This window comes from Erpetoichthys calabaricus, chromosome 18 (assembly GCF_900747795.2).
Source record: "Erpetoichthys calabaricus chromosome 18, fErpCal1.3, whole genome shotgun sequence".
Classification (NCBI taxonomy): domain Eukaryota; kingdom Metazoa; phylum Chordata; class Cladistia; order Polypteriformes; family Polypteridae; genus Erpetoichthys; species Erpetoichthys calabaricus.
Window position 1 is genome coordinate 42213029 of NC_041411.2, and position 14202 is coordinate 42227230.

A 14202-nucleotide genomic window follows, 5' to 3' on the forward strand; every position below is an offset into this window, starting at 1 on the left:
TTCCCTTCCAAACTGGAGAACCTACTTGCAGAGCTAGATCCAGATTAACGCCATGCCTAGGACGAAGCAATTGCAGGTTAAGATCCAGATTAACGCCATGCCTAGGACGAAGCAATTGCAGGTTAAAATCCAGATTAACGCCATGCCTAGGACGAAGCAATTGCAGGTCAAGATCCAGATTAACGTCATGCCTAGGACGAAGCAATTGCAGGTTAAAATCCAGATTAACGCCATGCCTAGGACGAAGCAATTGCAGGTCAAGATCCAGATTAACGCCATGCCTAGGACGAACCAATTGCAGTTTAAGGTCCTTGCTCAAGGACAGGATGCCCAGGCTCAGAGCCACCACTCCGCCCACAAACAATGGCAAAAATAATATTATCAACAGCATATAGTAAAAATTTTAATGTAGTAAACTGGACACCCAAGATGCCCGTTTAAAATGCGAATTTCAGTTTTAAACCACATTTAGCACATAAATGAAACTTCTTTAATTGCCATTTCCTCCTAAAAAGATTGAACCGTTTTTAAAAACATGTTTAAAATTCGTGTCTTTTACAGGGACAGCTTTTATGTCGTTATATTAAAAGGCAAAAATTCCTAGCAGCGTGTCCGGAAGGTTCAGTTTTGACGATATAATGAGCTTTCAGTACGTTTATATATATATAAAAAAAGTATCCAATAAATTAAGAACGTTCTGTAAAAAGTATTATTTTTGAACGTTTACGTAGTAGTTAGAATCAAATAGATATTTACAATAAATACACGTAAAGATGTTGAAAATAAACTTTTAATTTACTGTTATTCAAACGTGACAGAATATTTGCGCATTACACTCACTGATGTTGAGTTGACACACTATTGCAATAATTAGACTAACAAGTGCGTAGGCAGCACACTAATAGACCATACACAACACAACACAACCCAACCCACTGACATCACATATTAAAAAAACTATTCTGTCGTGCGACGTTGATTTGTCAGTATACTCACCACGGCAGATTTCTCGACTGCAAAGGGACCCTGTTGTTTGAAGCCATATTTTTCGTTTCCCCTACGCCGCTTGTTATTAATTTCTTTTGGCGCGTTTTCGGCAGCAGCGCAGCACATGCGTACAACGCCGATTTCCCTGCGTGCCCTGCGATAGAATATTAGCCAATCGGATTTCAGTGGGAGGAGACAGGCGATGGGAGGGCAGCGAAGCAGTTGCTAGGCGACTTCGGCGTTGTTCTGAACGCTAACGAAAAGACAAGAGATGCGTTTTAGACTACGTGATGTGGTGCGATGCTGTTAATATGTTATACCTTTGTTAAGACCTATTATTACCGAGTTGAACTGCCTGAAACGTTATTTGTTTGAATTATTGATTATTCTTGTTTACATTTATAAGTTCTTAAATCCCTGCGGAGTGACAAATGCATTGTGGACTGAGCAGTTCTGAAATACATATATATCAATAGAAGCAGGAATGTTTCTGTGTTTTTAACATATAAAGGCCTTGAAATTGTTTATTCAATTTTACTGGTCAGTTCACTTGTATGTTTTAATTCTTATGCTTTCAAGTAAGTATAACATATGTATGCATTTAGGGGTAGGTTAACATTACATAAAAATGCTACCCTACAACCATTTTGAATGGATGTATCCTCAGCCAGAAGGAGAGGTCATCAGATGGTTACCAGACTTCACTGCCACAATACTCCGCAGTTGGTAGTTCTGCAGTGGTGACCTGTCACTACCCCTCTCCTTCAGACTTCCAGCTAAAGTCCACTCTCTTAAACCAGAGTCAATAGGGCTCTCTTTCCCCTTACTTGATGCTTTTTCTCTTGTGGCCTCTCACTCCAATTCTTGTCAACAAATTCCACACCAACTGAGCTGGGAATCCCCAACATTGCACATCTGCAGTGTGAACAGCCATACTGTCCAACCCTTTCCCAACAACCCTGTACAAGTTGCTGGTATTTGCTCTATTTTCTCTCTGCTGCTATCACCCAGCTCTCCTCTCATGGTACTGTTAGTTCAACTAGGACAATCTTCCTTCCATCTGTACCCTGAATTACAATAGCTGGTCTCAGTGTTGTGGCAGGACTACTTCTGGAAACAGGAGTTTTCTTCCCAAGTCAACTTTCTTCTTTTGCCCCTGTGTGAACTGTAGCAGGTTTGACTTAGCCTGACTTTGGATAACTTGTCCGTGTTTTTCCTTAACAAAGGTTATATTGATACGTATGCTATATCTTTTCCTTACTTAGGATTGTATTTCTTGAACTTTGCCTGCTCCGAGATATGTGCTAGCAATGCTAACACCCTGTACCTCCCCTGCGTTAGTGCTGTTTAACACTCTGACAGGATATGTGCCACGGTCCTTTTCACCTCTGCAGAACTTGCACAGTGGGTCCATTTTTCAGAGTTGGAAAATGTCATAAACTACTCTTAGAAAAATGCAAATGTGGAATGGTTACAGTCTCCATAGTTCAGGTCAATAAATGTTTCTTTTAGGGAGATCCCACTTTATCCAGGCAACTTGAGAGCCCAGCTGGATATTTGCAATTGTCTTAAGTATTTCATCTTGAGATTTGTAAGTCACCTTGAAGAAAATCATCTGTTGTATTCTTTTTCTGCACTACATGATTAAAGGCAGGTAAATGCAATTAAACTTACACACAACAGCACCTGTCTATTCTACCTATTTGTCTTTCACCCAAAACCTCCCACATGTTCTTATTCACTGAAGTTTGTTCAGTATGGCTGAGAGCGAATAATAATAATTAACAAGAAGTTGAGTGTTTACTGACTTGCCTGCCTTCAACCAGAGATGGATGTATTTAATATAGGAGTGATTGATCCTGCTGGTAGAGAGTTGCAACTGAAGTATATTACAGGAAAAAAAATAGCTGTCAGTGATGTATGATCAGCAGTTTCTGTTGTCTTCCTTGGAAGCTCACGGTGCCAATGGGAAGAATCAATTAATCTTCTTCTTCTACCTTAGGCTGCTCCCGTTAGGGGTTGCCACAGTGGATCATCTTCTTCCATATCTTTCTGTCCTCTGTATCTTGTTCTGTTACACCCATCACCTGCATGAAAACAAAAGTAAAAAGAATTAAAATTATTTTAAACAATACCATCTCATCAAAACATAACAGTGCCATTCATATTTGCGTGGTAAGTGTTTTATATTAAGTGCATTTAAGAGCAGAATGTAAGTTATTGCCAGTCAATACTTTTACATTTTTTTAAAAAGCATTAAGACACAATATTGAATACTGCCTCAAAATGCTGACTTTTTCTCATTGGTTTCCATCAGACAGCTGGACACAATAGTCAACATAATACAAACTACAGTATGTTACATTTGAACCACTTAAAATATTTTTTCAGGTGCGATTTAGCTGAAGTCATATTGCTTGTCACATAACCTGAAACCAAATGTGTATGTTTAGGCTTGCAAGGTTTATTATTCCTGTAATAAAATCCAGGTCTCCCATTTCAAGTTAATTTGTCCAAGAAATAAATATCCATAACAAAAATTATGTGTTATGGTAGCATCCATTTATATAAGCTTTAAATCCCAACATTACAATGTCAAATTGTACCAGAACTAAGAAATATATTTAGGTGACTTTTATTGTTGTTTATTATCTCTTAATGCTGCCTTTGGTTGAGTTGTTCCAGGAACTAAAGACAGAGGTTACTGTATACAGTTAGGTCCATAAATATTTGGACAGAGACAACTTTTTTCTCATTTTGGTTCTGTACATTACCACAATGAATTTTAAATGACACAACTCAGATGCAGATGAAGTGCAGACTTTCAGATTTAATTCAGTGGGGTGAACAAAATGATTGCATAAAAATGTGAGGCAACTAAAGCATTTTTTTAACACAATCCCTTCATTTCAGGGGCTCAAAAGTAATTGGACAAATTAAATAACTGGAAATAAAATGTTCATTTCTAATACTTGGTTGAAAACCCTTTGCTGGCAATGACAGCCTGAAGTCTTGAACTCATGGACATCACCAGATGCTGGGTTTCCTCCTTTTTAATGCTCTGCCAGGCCTTTACTGCAGCGGCTTTCAGTTGCTGTTTGTTTGTGGGCCTTTCTGTCTGAAGTTTAGTCTTCAACAAGTGAAATGCCTGCTCAATTGGGTTAAGATCAGGTGACTGACTTGGCCATTTGAGAATTTTCCACTTCTTTGCTTTAATAAACTCCTGGGTTGCTTTGGCTGTATGTTTTGGGTCATTGTCCATCTGTATCATGAATCAATTTGACTGCATTTAGCTGGATTTGAGCAGACAGTATGTCTCTGAACACCTCAGAATTCATTCGGCTGCTTCTGTCCTGTGTCACATCATCAATAAACACTAGTGTCCCAGTGCCACTGGCAGCCATGCAAGCCCAAGCCATCACACTGCCTCCATCGTGTTTCACAGATGATGTGGTATGCTTTGGATAATGAGGTGTTCCACGCCTTCTCCATACTTTTTTCTTGCCATCATTCTGGTAGAGGTTGATCTTGGTTTCATCTGTCCAAAGAATGTTTTTCCAGAACTGTGCTGGCTTTTTTAGATGTTCTTTAGCAAAGTCCAATCTAGCCTTTCTATTCTTGAGGCTTATGAGTGGCTTGCACCTTGCAGTGCACCCTCTGTATTTACTTTCATGCTGTCTTCTCTTTATGGTAGACTTGGATATCGATACGCCTACCCCCTGGAGAGTGTTGTTCACTTGGTTGGCTGTTGTGAAGGGGTTTCTCTTCACCATGGAAATGATTCTGTGATCATCCACCACTGTTTTCTTCCGTGGACGTCCAGGTCTTTTTGTGTTGCTGAGTTCACCAGTGCTTGCTTTCTTTCTCAGGATGTACCAAACTGTAGATTTTGCCACTCGTAATATTGTAGCAATTTCTCGGATGGGTTTTTTCTGTTTTCGCAGCTTAAGGATGGCTTCTTTCACCTGCATGGAGAGCTCCTTTGACCGCATGTTGTCTGTTCACAGCAAAATCTTCCACATGCAAGCACCACACCTCAAATGAACTCCAGCCCTTTTATCTGCTTAACTGATAATGACATAACGACGGACTTGTCCACACCTGCCCATGAAATAGCCTTTGAGTCAATTGTCCGATTTACTTTTGAGCCCCTGAAATGAAGGGATTGTGTTAAAAAAATGCTTTAGTTGCCTCAAATTTTTATGCAATCGTTTTGTTCACCCCACTGAATTAAAGCTGAAAGTCTGCACTTCAACTGCATCTGAGTTGTTTCATTTAAAATTCATTGTGGTAATGTACAGAACCAAAATGAGAAAAAAGTTGTCTCTGTCCAAATATTTATGAACCTAACTGTATATTAGTTATAAGATAGGAGTCAGCCTTGGACATGGTACCAGTACTCAACCTTTTAACAGCGATTTGCACAAGAAATAGATAGATAGATAGATAGATAGTCCTTTATTTTTCCTGATGGGTAGATTTCACTTTCTACGATTTAAGTAAGTTTCCTGCAAGTGTATATTTATTTATCAAGTGGCAGAGGACCAAACTGGTACTGATAGAATTGTTAACTTATCAAAGTCAATGAGCACAACTATACAAAGCTCTGAAAACTAGGTTGCCATGGATGTGCAAGTAGGATATAACTGCTAGGGAGTGATACACATAGCTCCCAAAATTAAAAACTCCAGAACAAGGAATTGGGTGCAAAGCTCTAAGAGATCGCAGATTGTTTAATATGAGGCCCCCAGGGAGGCCTGTTTTTCAGGGACTAAAAAATATCTTTTGGGGATGACTGAGAGAGAGCGAGAGATAAGGAGAAGTCTTTGTGGTTTTATTTGGAAGATACAGAATGGAAGTCAGACGGGCAATAAACAAAACAAATAGTGAGTCATTAAACAGAAAATGATTCAAAGACCTTTAAGTTAAATTAAACAAGAATCAGAATTGCTGAAAAGCCTAATGCATTATGATATACAATGAGTCTTAACTTAGAGAAAAGAGAGACTGGATCTTATATACAGTAATATAGCCATTATGATGACACATGCCATGCCCTACTATAGCAACCTGATAATGGGTTTCACAGCATGGCACCATAATGATATCACCAACAAGATGGTATGAAATAAAAAATAAAATGGTGGCCAGGCTTGGTGGGTGTTCTATTTTGATTATTTTAAGCATTGTTTTCCATTGTTCCCATACTCTTCTGTCATGTGTATGTTATGTAAAATGTACCTGTATTCTGAGTGCATTGGTCGCTTTGGTGTTACATAGTGGTTCAGGACATTATGCATATAGTGATGGTCATAAAGATGAGTGTGGGAACTACAGGATGAACAAACTTACAAAGGACACGGATATGGTGGTGCTTTGAAAACAAAGGGAAATTTATACTGGCAGAAGTGTTACACCTCATGCCAGTACAGGAATGAGAAGACCATGCCAGGCAGTATGCCCTTTGGGTGTACCAGGTGTCTCAGAAGGGCAATAGGCAAGCACATCATCATTAAAGAGAAAGAAATGTGATCTAGGATACTAAGGAATCCATAGTTCACTGAGGGAATGTAATGAATTATGCTGTCCCTCCGATAAAGAGGAGACCTGGTAACAGAAAGCAGGAGCACTGGCTGAGGGTAGGGAGATCAAGAGCCACGAGGATTTCTAGACTGGTGTTCCTTTTATAATTATAGGGCAGCCCCGTCCTGAGAAGTAATTCAAAGCCTCGGCCAGTAGAGATGCCTGAATGGGGTTTATTGTCACTCCTGTATGTTATGCTCAAATAAGATCTTTTAGGTGAAGAATAAAAAGGGGACTTTCCATATATTTTAGGGACATCCAAAAGAATACTCATTTCAAGCAAAGTCAGATTTACCAGAGAAGGAATAGCAACAACAAAAGTGCTAGATAATCCAGTAGTCATTAAGTAGGCACTAAGTTTACGTGCCAATACTAAATTGAAAAAAGGAGATGCCAAATAGCACAGAAGATGCCACCAGCCATTGGGTAAAACTTAAACAAAAAATAACAAAGAAATAAGTTTAACGTGACCCTTGGCACCTGCCATATGCTCATTGGCTTTGGAGTTGGGAGGAAGTCTAAGGCCAACAGTGGACTAGTGGAGGAGAAGAAGAGTGGCCGGGATTGAAAGAAAGTGTATCACAATTTGGAAGAGAAAAGGTGAGTGAGTACTTTAAAACACGCAAATAGGTGAGCCTTCTTACCCGGCAGACAGGTTGGCTCACACAGGCAGAAGATATATTTTCTGCTTTGGTTATTTATTTCCATTGTATATCCCTACTATTTAGATAATACATTGTAGCAGTAGAGGTATCGATCCACCTCTTGAACCCTCAGGTACCACTCCAAACACCAGGTAAAAGTACAAGACTTCTTTATTTTCTTATAGTACAGTGCACCAAGCACCCTCTACTCCACACTACTCATATAATAAACAAACCAATCACTAATCACAATACTCTCTCTCCTCCACTCCCAGACACTTCGCCAGCCTACCTCCCAGCTCAGCTCAATGTCTGGGCTTTCCCAGAGTCCTTTATACTCCCTGACCCGGAGGTGTTCCTGCCCAACAGTCCACAAGTCCTTATTCCTTCTGGGTCAGGGTAAACAGTCCTTATCTTCACCCCGGAAGCACGTCGTTTCTTCCTGTCATGGGATTAAGATGCACTTCCGGGTTATAGGGCATATATGAGTCCACGGGCCTCCCGACAGCGACTCCCAGTGGTCCCTAATTTATCCAGCAGGGCTGTGTATAAAAACTACATAGTCCATGAGGCCCTGCTGGAATTTGGGGCACGTCCATGCTGTCGGGAGAGCTCCTCCTTGCGGCCTGGGGGTGAGGGCCGGAATACGAAGCCGGCCACCCTTTACAACATCTTTATATTTACATATTTTTCATTTCTTGGCTGTTTTCTATTTTGGGACATTATCTATCTATCTATCTATATACAGTATGTACTGTATATATCTCACAGTGTATATATAATATTTTGTGTGTATGTGTATATAATGTGGCGGACAGCCAAGACTCATGCCCGGCCGGGACGCCCCTTTGACACTAGATCTGGGGGAGCAGCCATGTGATCCACGTTACGTCCCCCGGAACACTTGGTGTCAGCCCCCCTGGGTTGCATCAGGGCCACAGGCAGTGGACTTCGGAGCTCATCCCTGTTGGGTTCCGTGGCCACCACCAGGGGGAGTTGCAAGGCTTCCTGAGCCCGTGTGGGTGGTAACACAGCCACACCTGGAAGTGCAGCCTAATTTAGGTTAATTGCCACCTGAAGCACTTCCGGGTGGGCTATAAAGAGAGCCTGTGGCCACTACTCAGGGCACCAGAGTCGGGAGGAGGAGGAGGACAAAGCTGCCTGGGAGGAGTGGAGGAAGTGTTGTGTTTTTGTTTCACTTTGGTGTGCTTGTACAGGACTGTGCTGCGGCTGAGGGACACGGGGAAGACGTATCCCCCAGCTGAAGAAAAATAAATATTTTTGTTTATTTTTACATGTGCCTCCGTTGTCAGTCTGCGTTGGGTTGGGCGCCTATATAGCAACTTTCACAATATATATAGTATATGCACATTCACAGTCAAATTTATAAATAATATTTCAGCAATATAAGTATAGCATAATAATTTAACATTTATATAATACTTGTTCTTATTGGTATAAAAAGATATTGACACCACTTGAAGTGAACATAATGCCCCTTTAAATTGTTAATTAATACATAACTCATACCTCATTCTCCAGATGTGAAAAATCAGGAGATCAGTGGTTTGGGGTTATTCACACACACACATTACTCAGACTTTAGTTAAAACCTCAGCAGACCTTGGTGGTAGATCCCCGTACTCAGCTATAAACCCCTGAAGAACGACCTCAGACCTTTATGACGCAAATTGCATGATCTAGAGAGACAAGTCAGAGACAAACAATTCCAATCTTTTTTTTTTCCTTTTGTTGTGTATTCATGCATTCTGACTAGTGGTGGTGCATTAATTTGCACTCATTTGTTTTGCAATGGTGGTCTTTTAGTTATGACAGTAAAATTGATCTTCTCTTTCTGCTTCCATATGTGCTCTCTCACTCTTGCTTTATACTTCCTGATTCTAACTGGTAGCTCAGTTTTATGTTGTCCTTTGTTTAGGGTGGGACGATGTAACTCTCCTAGGGTGCTGGTGGAGTGGTAATAACAAACAGTAACAAACAGTGGAGTGGAAGAGGTAATAGCCTTTAAAATGGGACAGTCATATTTGATAAATTCTGGTACTTCTGCTGTACTTGTCCACCCACTGTACCAATACCAGATAAATTCTGGTGCTTCTGCTGTACTTGTCCACCCACTGTACCAATACCATGTAAATACAACTCTGTAACTGCTAGAGGGTTCACTTTGGTTACTGAATTTGGATAATTGGCTAAATCCTATGCATATAATCAGTCAATGGACTGTTCTCAGCTACTTGTTGATTGTGTCAAGCAGCCAACAGCACAGTCAAGGTGGATGAGCTGTGACTCTGTCTAACCTAATAGTGTGCAGTGGAGAGGAGACAGATGCCATTTGACAGTTTAAGTTCTGGATAATTTATCAGTCAATACAAGAAATGGAACTTTAATTTCAAATCGAGGTCACTGAGGAAGTCTAGAGCTATCAGCCTCCATGCAAACTAAATCAATTGGCCAAAATGAGGATACCCAAGATACAATTGATGCCTTTACCTCCCAGGCAGTAAAGGAAGAGCAGTAGCCATTCAGTTAGAATGATGATATTTTAGATGCAATCTTGACGTAAAACTGATAGGTCAAGAATATAGTGGACTCAAAGATGGTTGACCATGTATAAATGTGAGTTGTGCTTTTTTCCAAGGTGAAAAGTCTCTCTATTATAATAAAAAAAAATCCTGAGACAAAACGAGACTTTTTAGCCTGGGACGAGACGTGACTTTTTCACAGAGATACTTTCACTTCTCACGAGGCGAGACTTTGTGCCAAGAGATTTAACCACGCCCAGGGCCGGAAATAAAAGACAAAGGAGTAGACGACAAAGTAGAACGTCGTAAAGAATTAAAAAATGTTGGCGTGATACACATGCAGAGCAGGTTAGAGATTATGAAAGTACTAAAATTCGAAAGTCTCAAAAAAATTATAGTAAAGATCGCATTAGCGCAAACAAATGGAAATTATTACTCGGTGAAATAACAGAACAGCGAAAAGAGATTGAATATATTGTTTGGATTTAAACTTTAAGTTGGAGATTTCATGTTTTCCTGTGTAAACATGACTAAATAAAGAAACCTAACCTAACCTAACCTAACCTAACTTGTAGATCGTCTAATTCGTATTGCCATCAGGGAAAAGTAGTGTTTGTTTCCAATGAAGAGGCGTATCCACGAGAAATAAAAGATGTGTTGATTGGTGAAAGTGAAATTCACATACGTGAGCAGAGAAATGTGAAGTGGCTGGCATGTAGTACAGGCATTAGGGGGGGGGGTGGGGTGGGGGGGGGGTGTAGGGAAGTGAAGCAAGCAGGAGGCAAAGCCCCCTAGTTTCTTATAGATATCTGAGTGAGTAAGCTCCTGAGGATGCTCCCCAAGCACAGAGTAAGTGAACCTGGTCAGATATTGTAATATTTATGTGTCAGCAAAATATTAAGATATGTCATTGAGATGTATTATTATTATCAGGCATTATTTAGACACCTATGTCATCAGGAAAGCACCAAAAAAAAGGGACCTCGATGGTTTTTGTTTTAGAGTTAATTTAGAGCATGGATGCGTGGATGTAAGAGCTGTGATAAATAAAGTTCCCCTGCATACTTAAAAAGAAAGTCTCGCCATCATTTCAATTTTCACAATTTGTGAAAACAAGACAGGTATTGACTGAGGATAGCTTTCCTTTGAGAAGAATGAAGGGTCATTACCAGCATGAACAGGAATTTAGCTTCCCTATACTGGGCACAATAAACATTCTCCTTGTTTACAGAAGACTATTTATGAATAGAGTGAGGAATTTTTCAAACACCTGGTAAATTTCAAAAATTGTCAATGAATAAAAGCTGTGGCCAGAGCATTTGGGAACATTTATTGTGTTTTGTAGATTTAATTTTTAAATGGATAAATTTCCCATTTCTGTCCATCAATCTACACTCAGTAACCCATAATGACAGGCTTGGCTGGACAACCTACTCTAGGAAGAGTCCTGGTGGTTCTGAATTTCTTCCTTTTCACAATTACCGAGGGCACTGTGCTCGTGAAAGCACTCATACCTTTAGAAATGGTTTAATACTCTTGCCCTGATCTATGCCTCAGCGCAGTTTTATCACTGAGGTCTACAGTTCTTGTTTTTTCTTCTGACATCCATTTTGAATAGTGTATGCAGGTGTGTGTCTTTCTAAATGATATCCAATCAATTCAGTTTGCCATAGGTAGTCTCCAGTTAAGTTCTAGAAACATCTCAAGGAGAATTAAAGCAAACAGGACGCACTTTACCACAATTTGGAGTGCCACATCAAATGGTCTGAATACTTACATGAATAAGAGATTTCAGTTTTTGTTTCAGTCAGTCAGTCATTACCCAACCCGCTATATCCTAATATAGGGTCATGGGGGTCTGCTAGAGCCAATCACAGCCAACATAGGGCTCAAGGGAGGGAACAAATCCTTTTTATTAAATGTGTAACTTTTCTGAAAACATTTTAATGTTGTCATTATTGATTTTTTAGTGTAGACTGATGAACAAAAATTGCAAATGTATCCATTTAAAATTGAATATATAGCACAGTAAAGTGTGCTGAAGGTGAAGGGGTCTGAATACTTTTTGAGTCCCCTGTATGCCATTAGAGACAAATGCACTTGATATCAAAGTAGTAAGCAAAGTTTGAAACAGGTGAAGTAATTTTTAGACATTTCATTGAACAAACTGAAAGATTATTCAGATTAGACAATAATACACTGTGTGCAGCCAAAACCCAGAAAATGCATATACAGGGTTCTGGCAGAGTATAATATTGTTTTTATTCACACACCATGCACAGAAGTTTATAATAGGTATGGATAATACTTTGAATGCACCCTGTATACAGAGTAGATGGGATGCCAAGGATGCTGACAGCCATTTCTAGCTTTATGGAACCCATAGTTTACATTTACTTTACTTATTTTGCTGACACCTTTATCCAAGGTGACTTCAACAATTTATGAAACAATATATTTCTTTTTGGTTTTGAAATTGGAGCACAGGCAGCTCAAGTGACTTGCTCATGGTCGCACAGTATCAGTAGCAGGATTTTAACCCACAGCCTCTGGGTTTGAAGTCAATAGATTTAAGCACTACTGCTTGCCACAATAACAGTAGTACTAATATTTCTCTAAGGGATATAGCGCTTTTTTTTAGAGAACTCAACCAATTGCTTAGCTCTCGTATGGCAGGAAACAGTTCTGGTCCCAGTGACACCTCCAAATCAACACAAAATCGGCAGAAACTTACTGAATGTCTTGTACAGCTAACACATTTGGTACAAGTAGCTTTTCCTCAAAGTATTGGGCAAAGGGCTAATGAGAATGGCTTCTGAGCCCCTGAGAGGTGAACCTGGTACAGCGCATGTTGACCTCAGTCGTTATTCAGATGTCTGGGCAGCAGGGGCACCAATAGTTTAGTTGAAGCAGAACACAAGAAAAGGCACGAACCTTGTGCAGAATGGGAGGGCTGGCCTTATATAGGATATCTGGGCTCTTTTAGCCAGCAGACAGGAGTAATCCTAACAGGTGCTACAGTTCACAGCGAGAGAAGGTAGCTGAATGGGCACGCCGTGGGCACGGAGCAGTCTGCGCGTCATCTCGCGAGAAGCGGCGCGCGCTCCGCCGCCTGTGTTGTTGATACTGCTACTGCTACTGCTACTGCTGCTGCTGGAGGTTTGATTGACAGGCAACATGTCGGTGCGGCGAGAGCGAGCCGGGATGCAGCTTCTGGCGGAGGAGACGGTGAGCACCTGCTCCCAATGCCTCCAGCAGCTTTGAGGACAGACACTCCGGCGCACCCCGGACCGATGTCTCCTGCCGAGCTCGGCGTCTGCGGTATTCCTCTCGGCGAATGGAGGTAACCGAGGGAAGCGCTCGTCACTGATTCTTCTTTTTTTCTCCTGGCGAATTTCTTCATTTCTCGTGTCTGACTGAAACCCCCGGCATCAGCATCACACTACCTGAGCAGCTGATCTCTGGCTGGAGACCGTATGGGATCGCTGGAATGGAGTCGCCTTCTAAATAATTCGCGTGGGGAATAATCTTGACCCCCCACCCCTTTGATTTTTGTGTGGTTTTTTTTATTACTAAAAGTGTTTGTGTATTTTTAGACACAAATATAAAAAACACCCCACGCAAACTATGGATGAGGAAAATATGACGAAAAGCGAGGAGCAGCATTTGAGTTTGCAGAAAGCCTTGCAGCAGTGCGAACTGGTCCAGAACATGATCGACATTAGCATCTCCAGTCTGGAAGGGCTCAGGACCAAGTGTGCCACATCCAACGACTTGACACAGAAGGAGATAAGGACCCTGGAGGTAAGGATGACAGATGCGGCTGCCCAACAATGGCTGGCTTTAATAGCGCCGTTCTTCTTCGTATTACTGAGACGAACACATGCCTAATGATATGCACGCAGAGTGTGCACAGAACGTGCGGGCGGCCTTTGCGTGAGCCTGGCTAGTAAATGAAGAAGCTGCAGTGCGCCGGAGGGAGTCTGCGCGCGCGCGCTCGTGCCGCTACTGCAGGTGGCGCAGGGCGCTTCATCAGCATCTCAGCCGCGGGCCTGATGTCGCTTGCTTTGGGCCGACTCGGTTCAGCGCCGCACTGCCATCGTCTGGCTCTCAGCCTTAAGGGAAGCGCGCAGCCGTCGGTTCGAGTCAATCCTTGGGACTGCGGGGATTACGCCCGTGTCCTCACCTCTCCCACACCGGCGCCGGCGGGTAATTTGAAAACGCGTCACACACACACACAGGGGGCGAGCCGGGGTGCGTATCCTTGGTGATGCGCGTGCTACAACTGACCCAGCGATGTGTGACAAAAAGACTAAGCGGGCCGCCTAGTCCGGGGAGGATTGGGGACTGCCCATCTGCATTACATCGCGTACGAGTGAACACCCACGTGTTGCGCATTTCCAGACAAGCCCGATGGGTGTAATCAGCCCGGAATTGGCTGCATA

General features: G+C 41.6%; 2 protein-coding genes across 4 annotated transcripts in view; one reads left to right on the forward strand and one right to left on the reverse strand.

Moving 5' to 3' along the window:
* Positions 1-1158, reverse strand: part of rfc5 (replication factor C (activator 1) 5) — a 44147-nt gene extending 42989 nt beyond the window's left edge. Inside the window, exon 1 of the mRNA XM_028825446.2 lies at positions 997-1158. Within this exon, the coding sequence (XP_028681279.1) occupies positions 997-1043 (47 nt within the window). The 5' untranslated portion in view covers positions 1044-1158. The remainder of the gene's footprint in view (positions 1-996) is intronic.
* An 11698-nt stretch (positions 1159-12856) lies between these two features.
* ksr2 (kinase suppressor of ras 2) overlaps positions 12857-14202 on the forward strand; it is a 272560-nt gene continuing 271214 nt past the window's right edge. Inside the window, exon 1 of one of the 3 annotated variants that reach the window (XM_028824801.2) lies at positions 12857-13561. In XM_028824801.2, the coding sequence (XP_028680634.1) occupies positions 13385-13561 (177 nt within the window). In that variant the 5' untranslated portion in view covers positions 12857-13384. The remainder of the gene's footprint in view (positions 13562-14202) is intronic. The other 2 variants (XM_051921346.1, XM_028824800.2) reach the window with 2 other exon arrangements.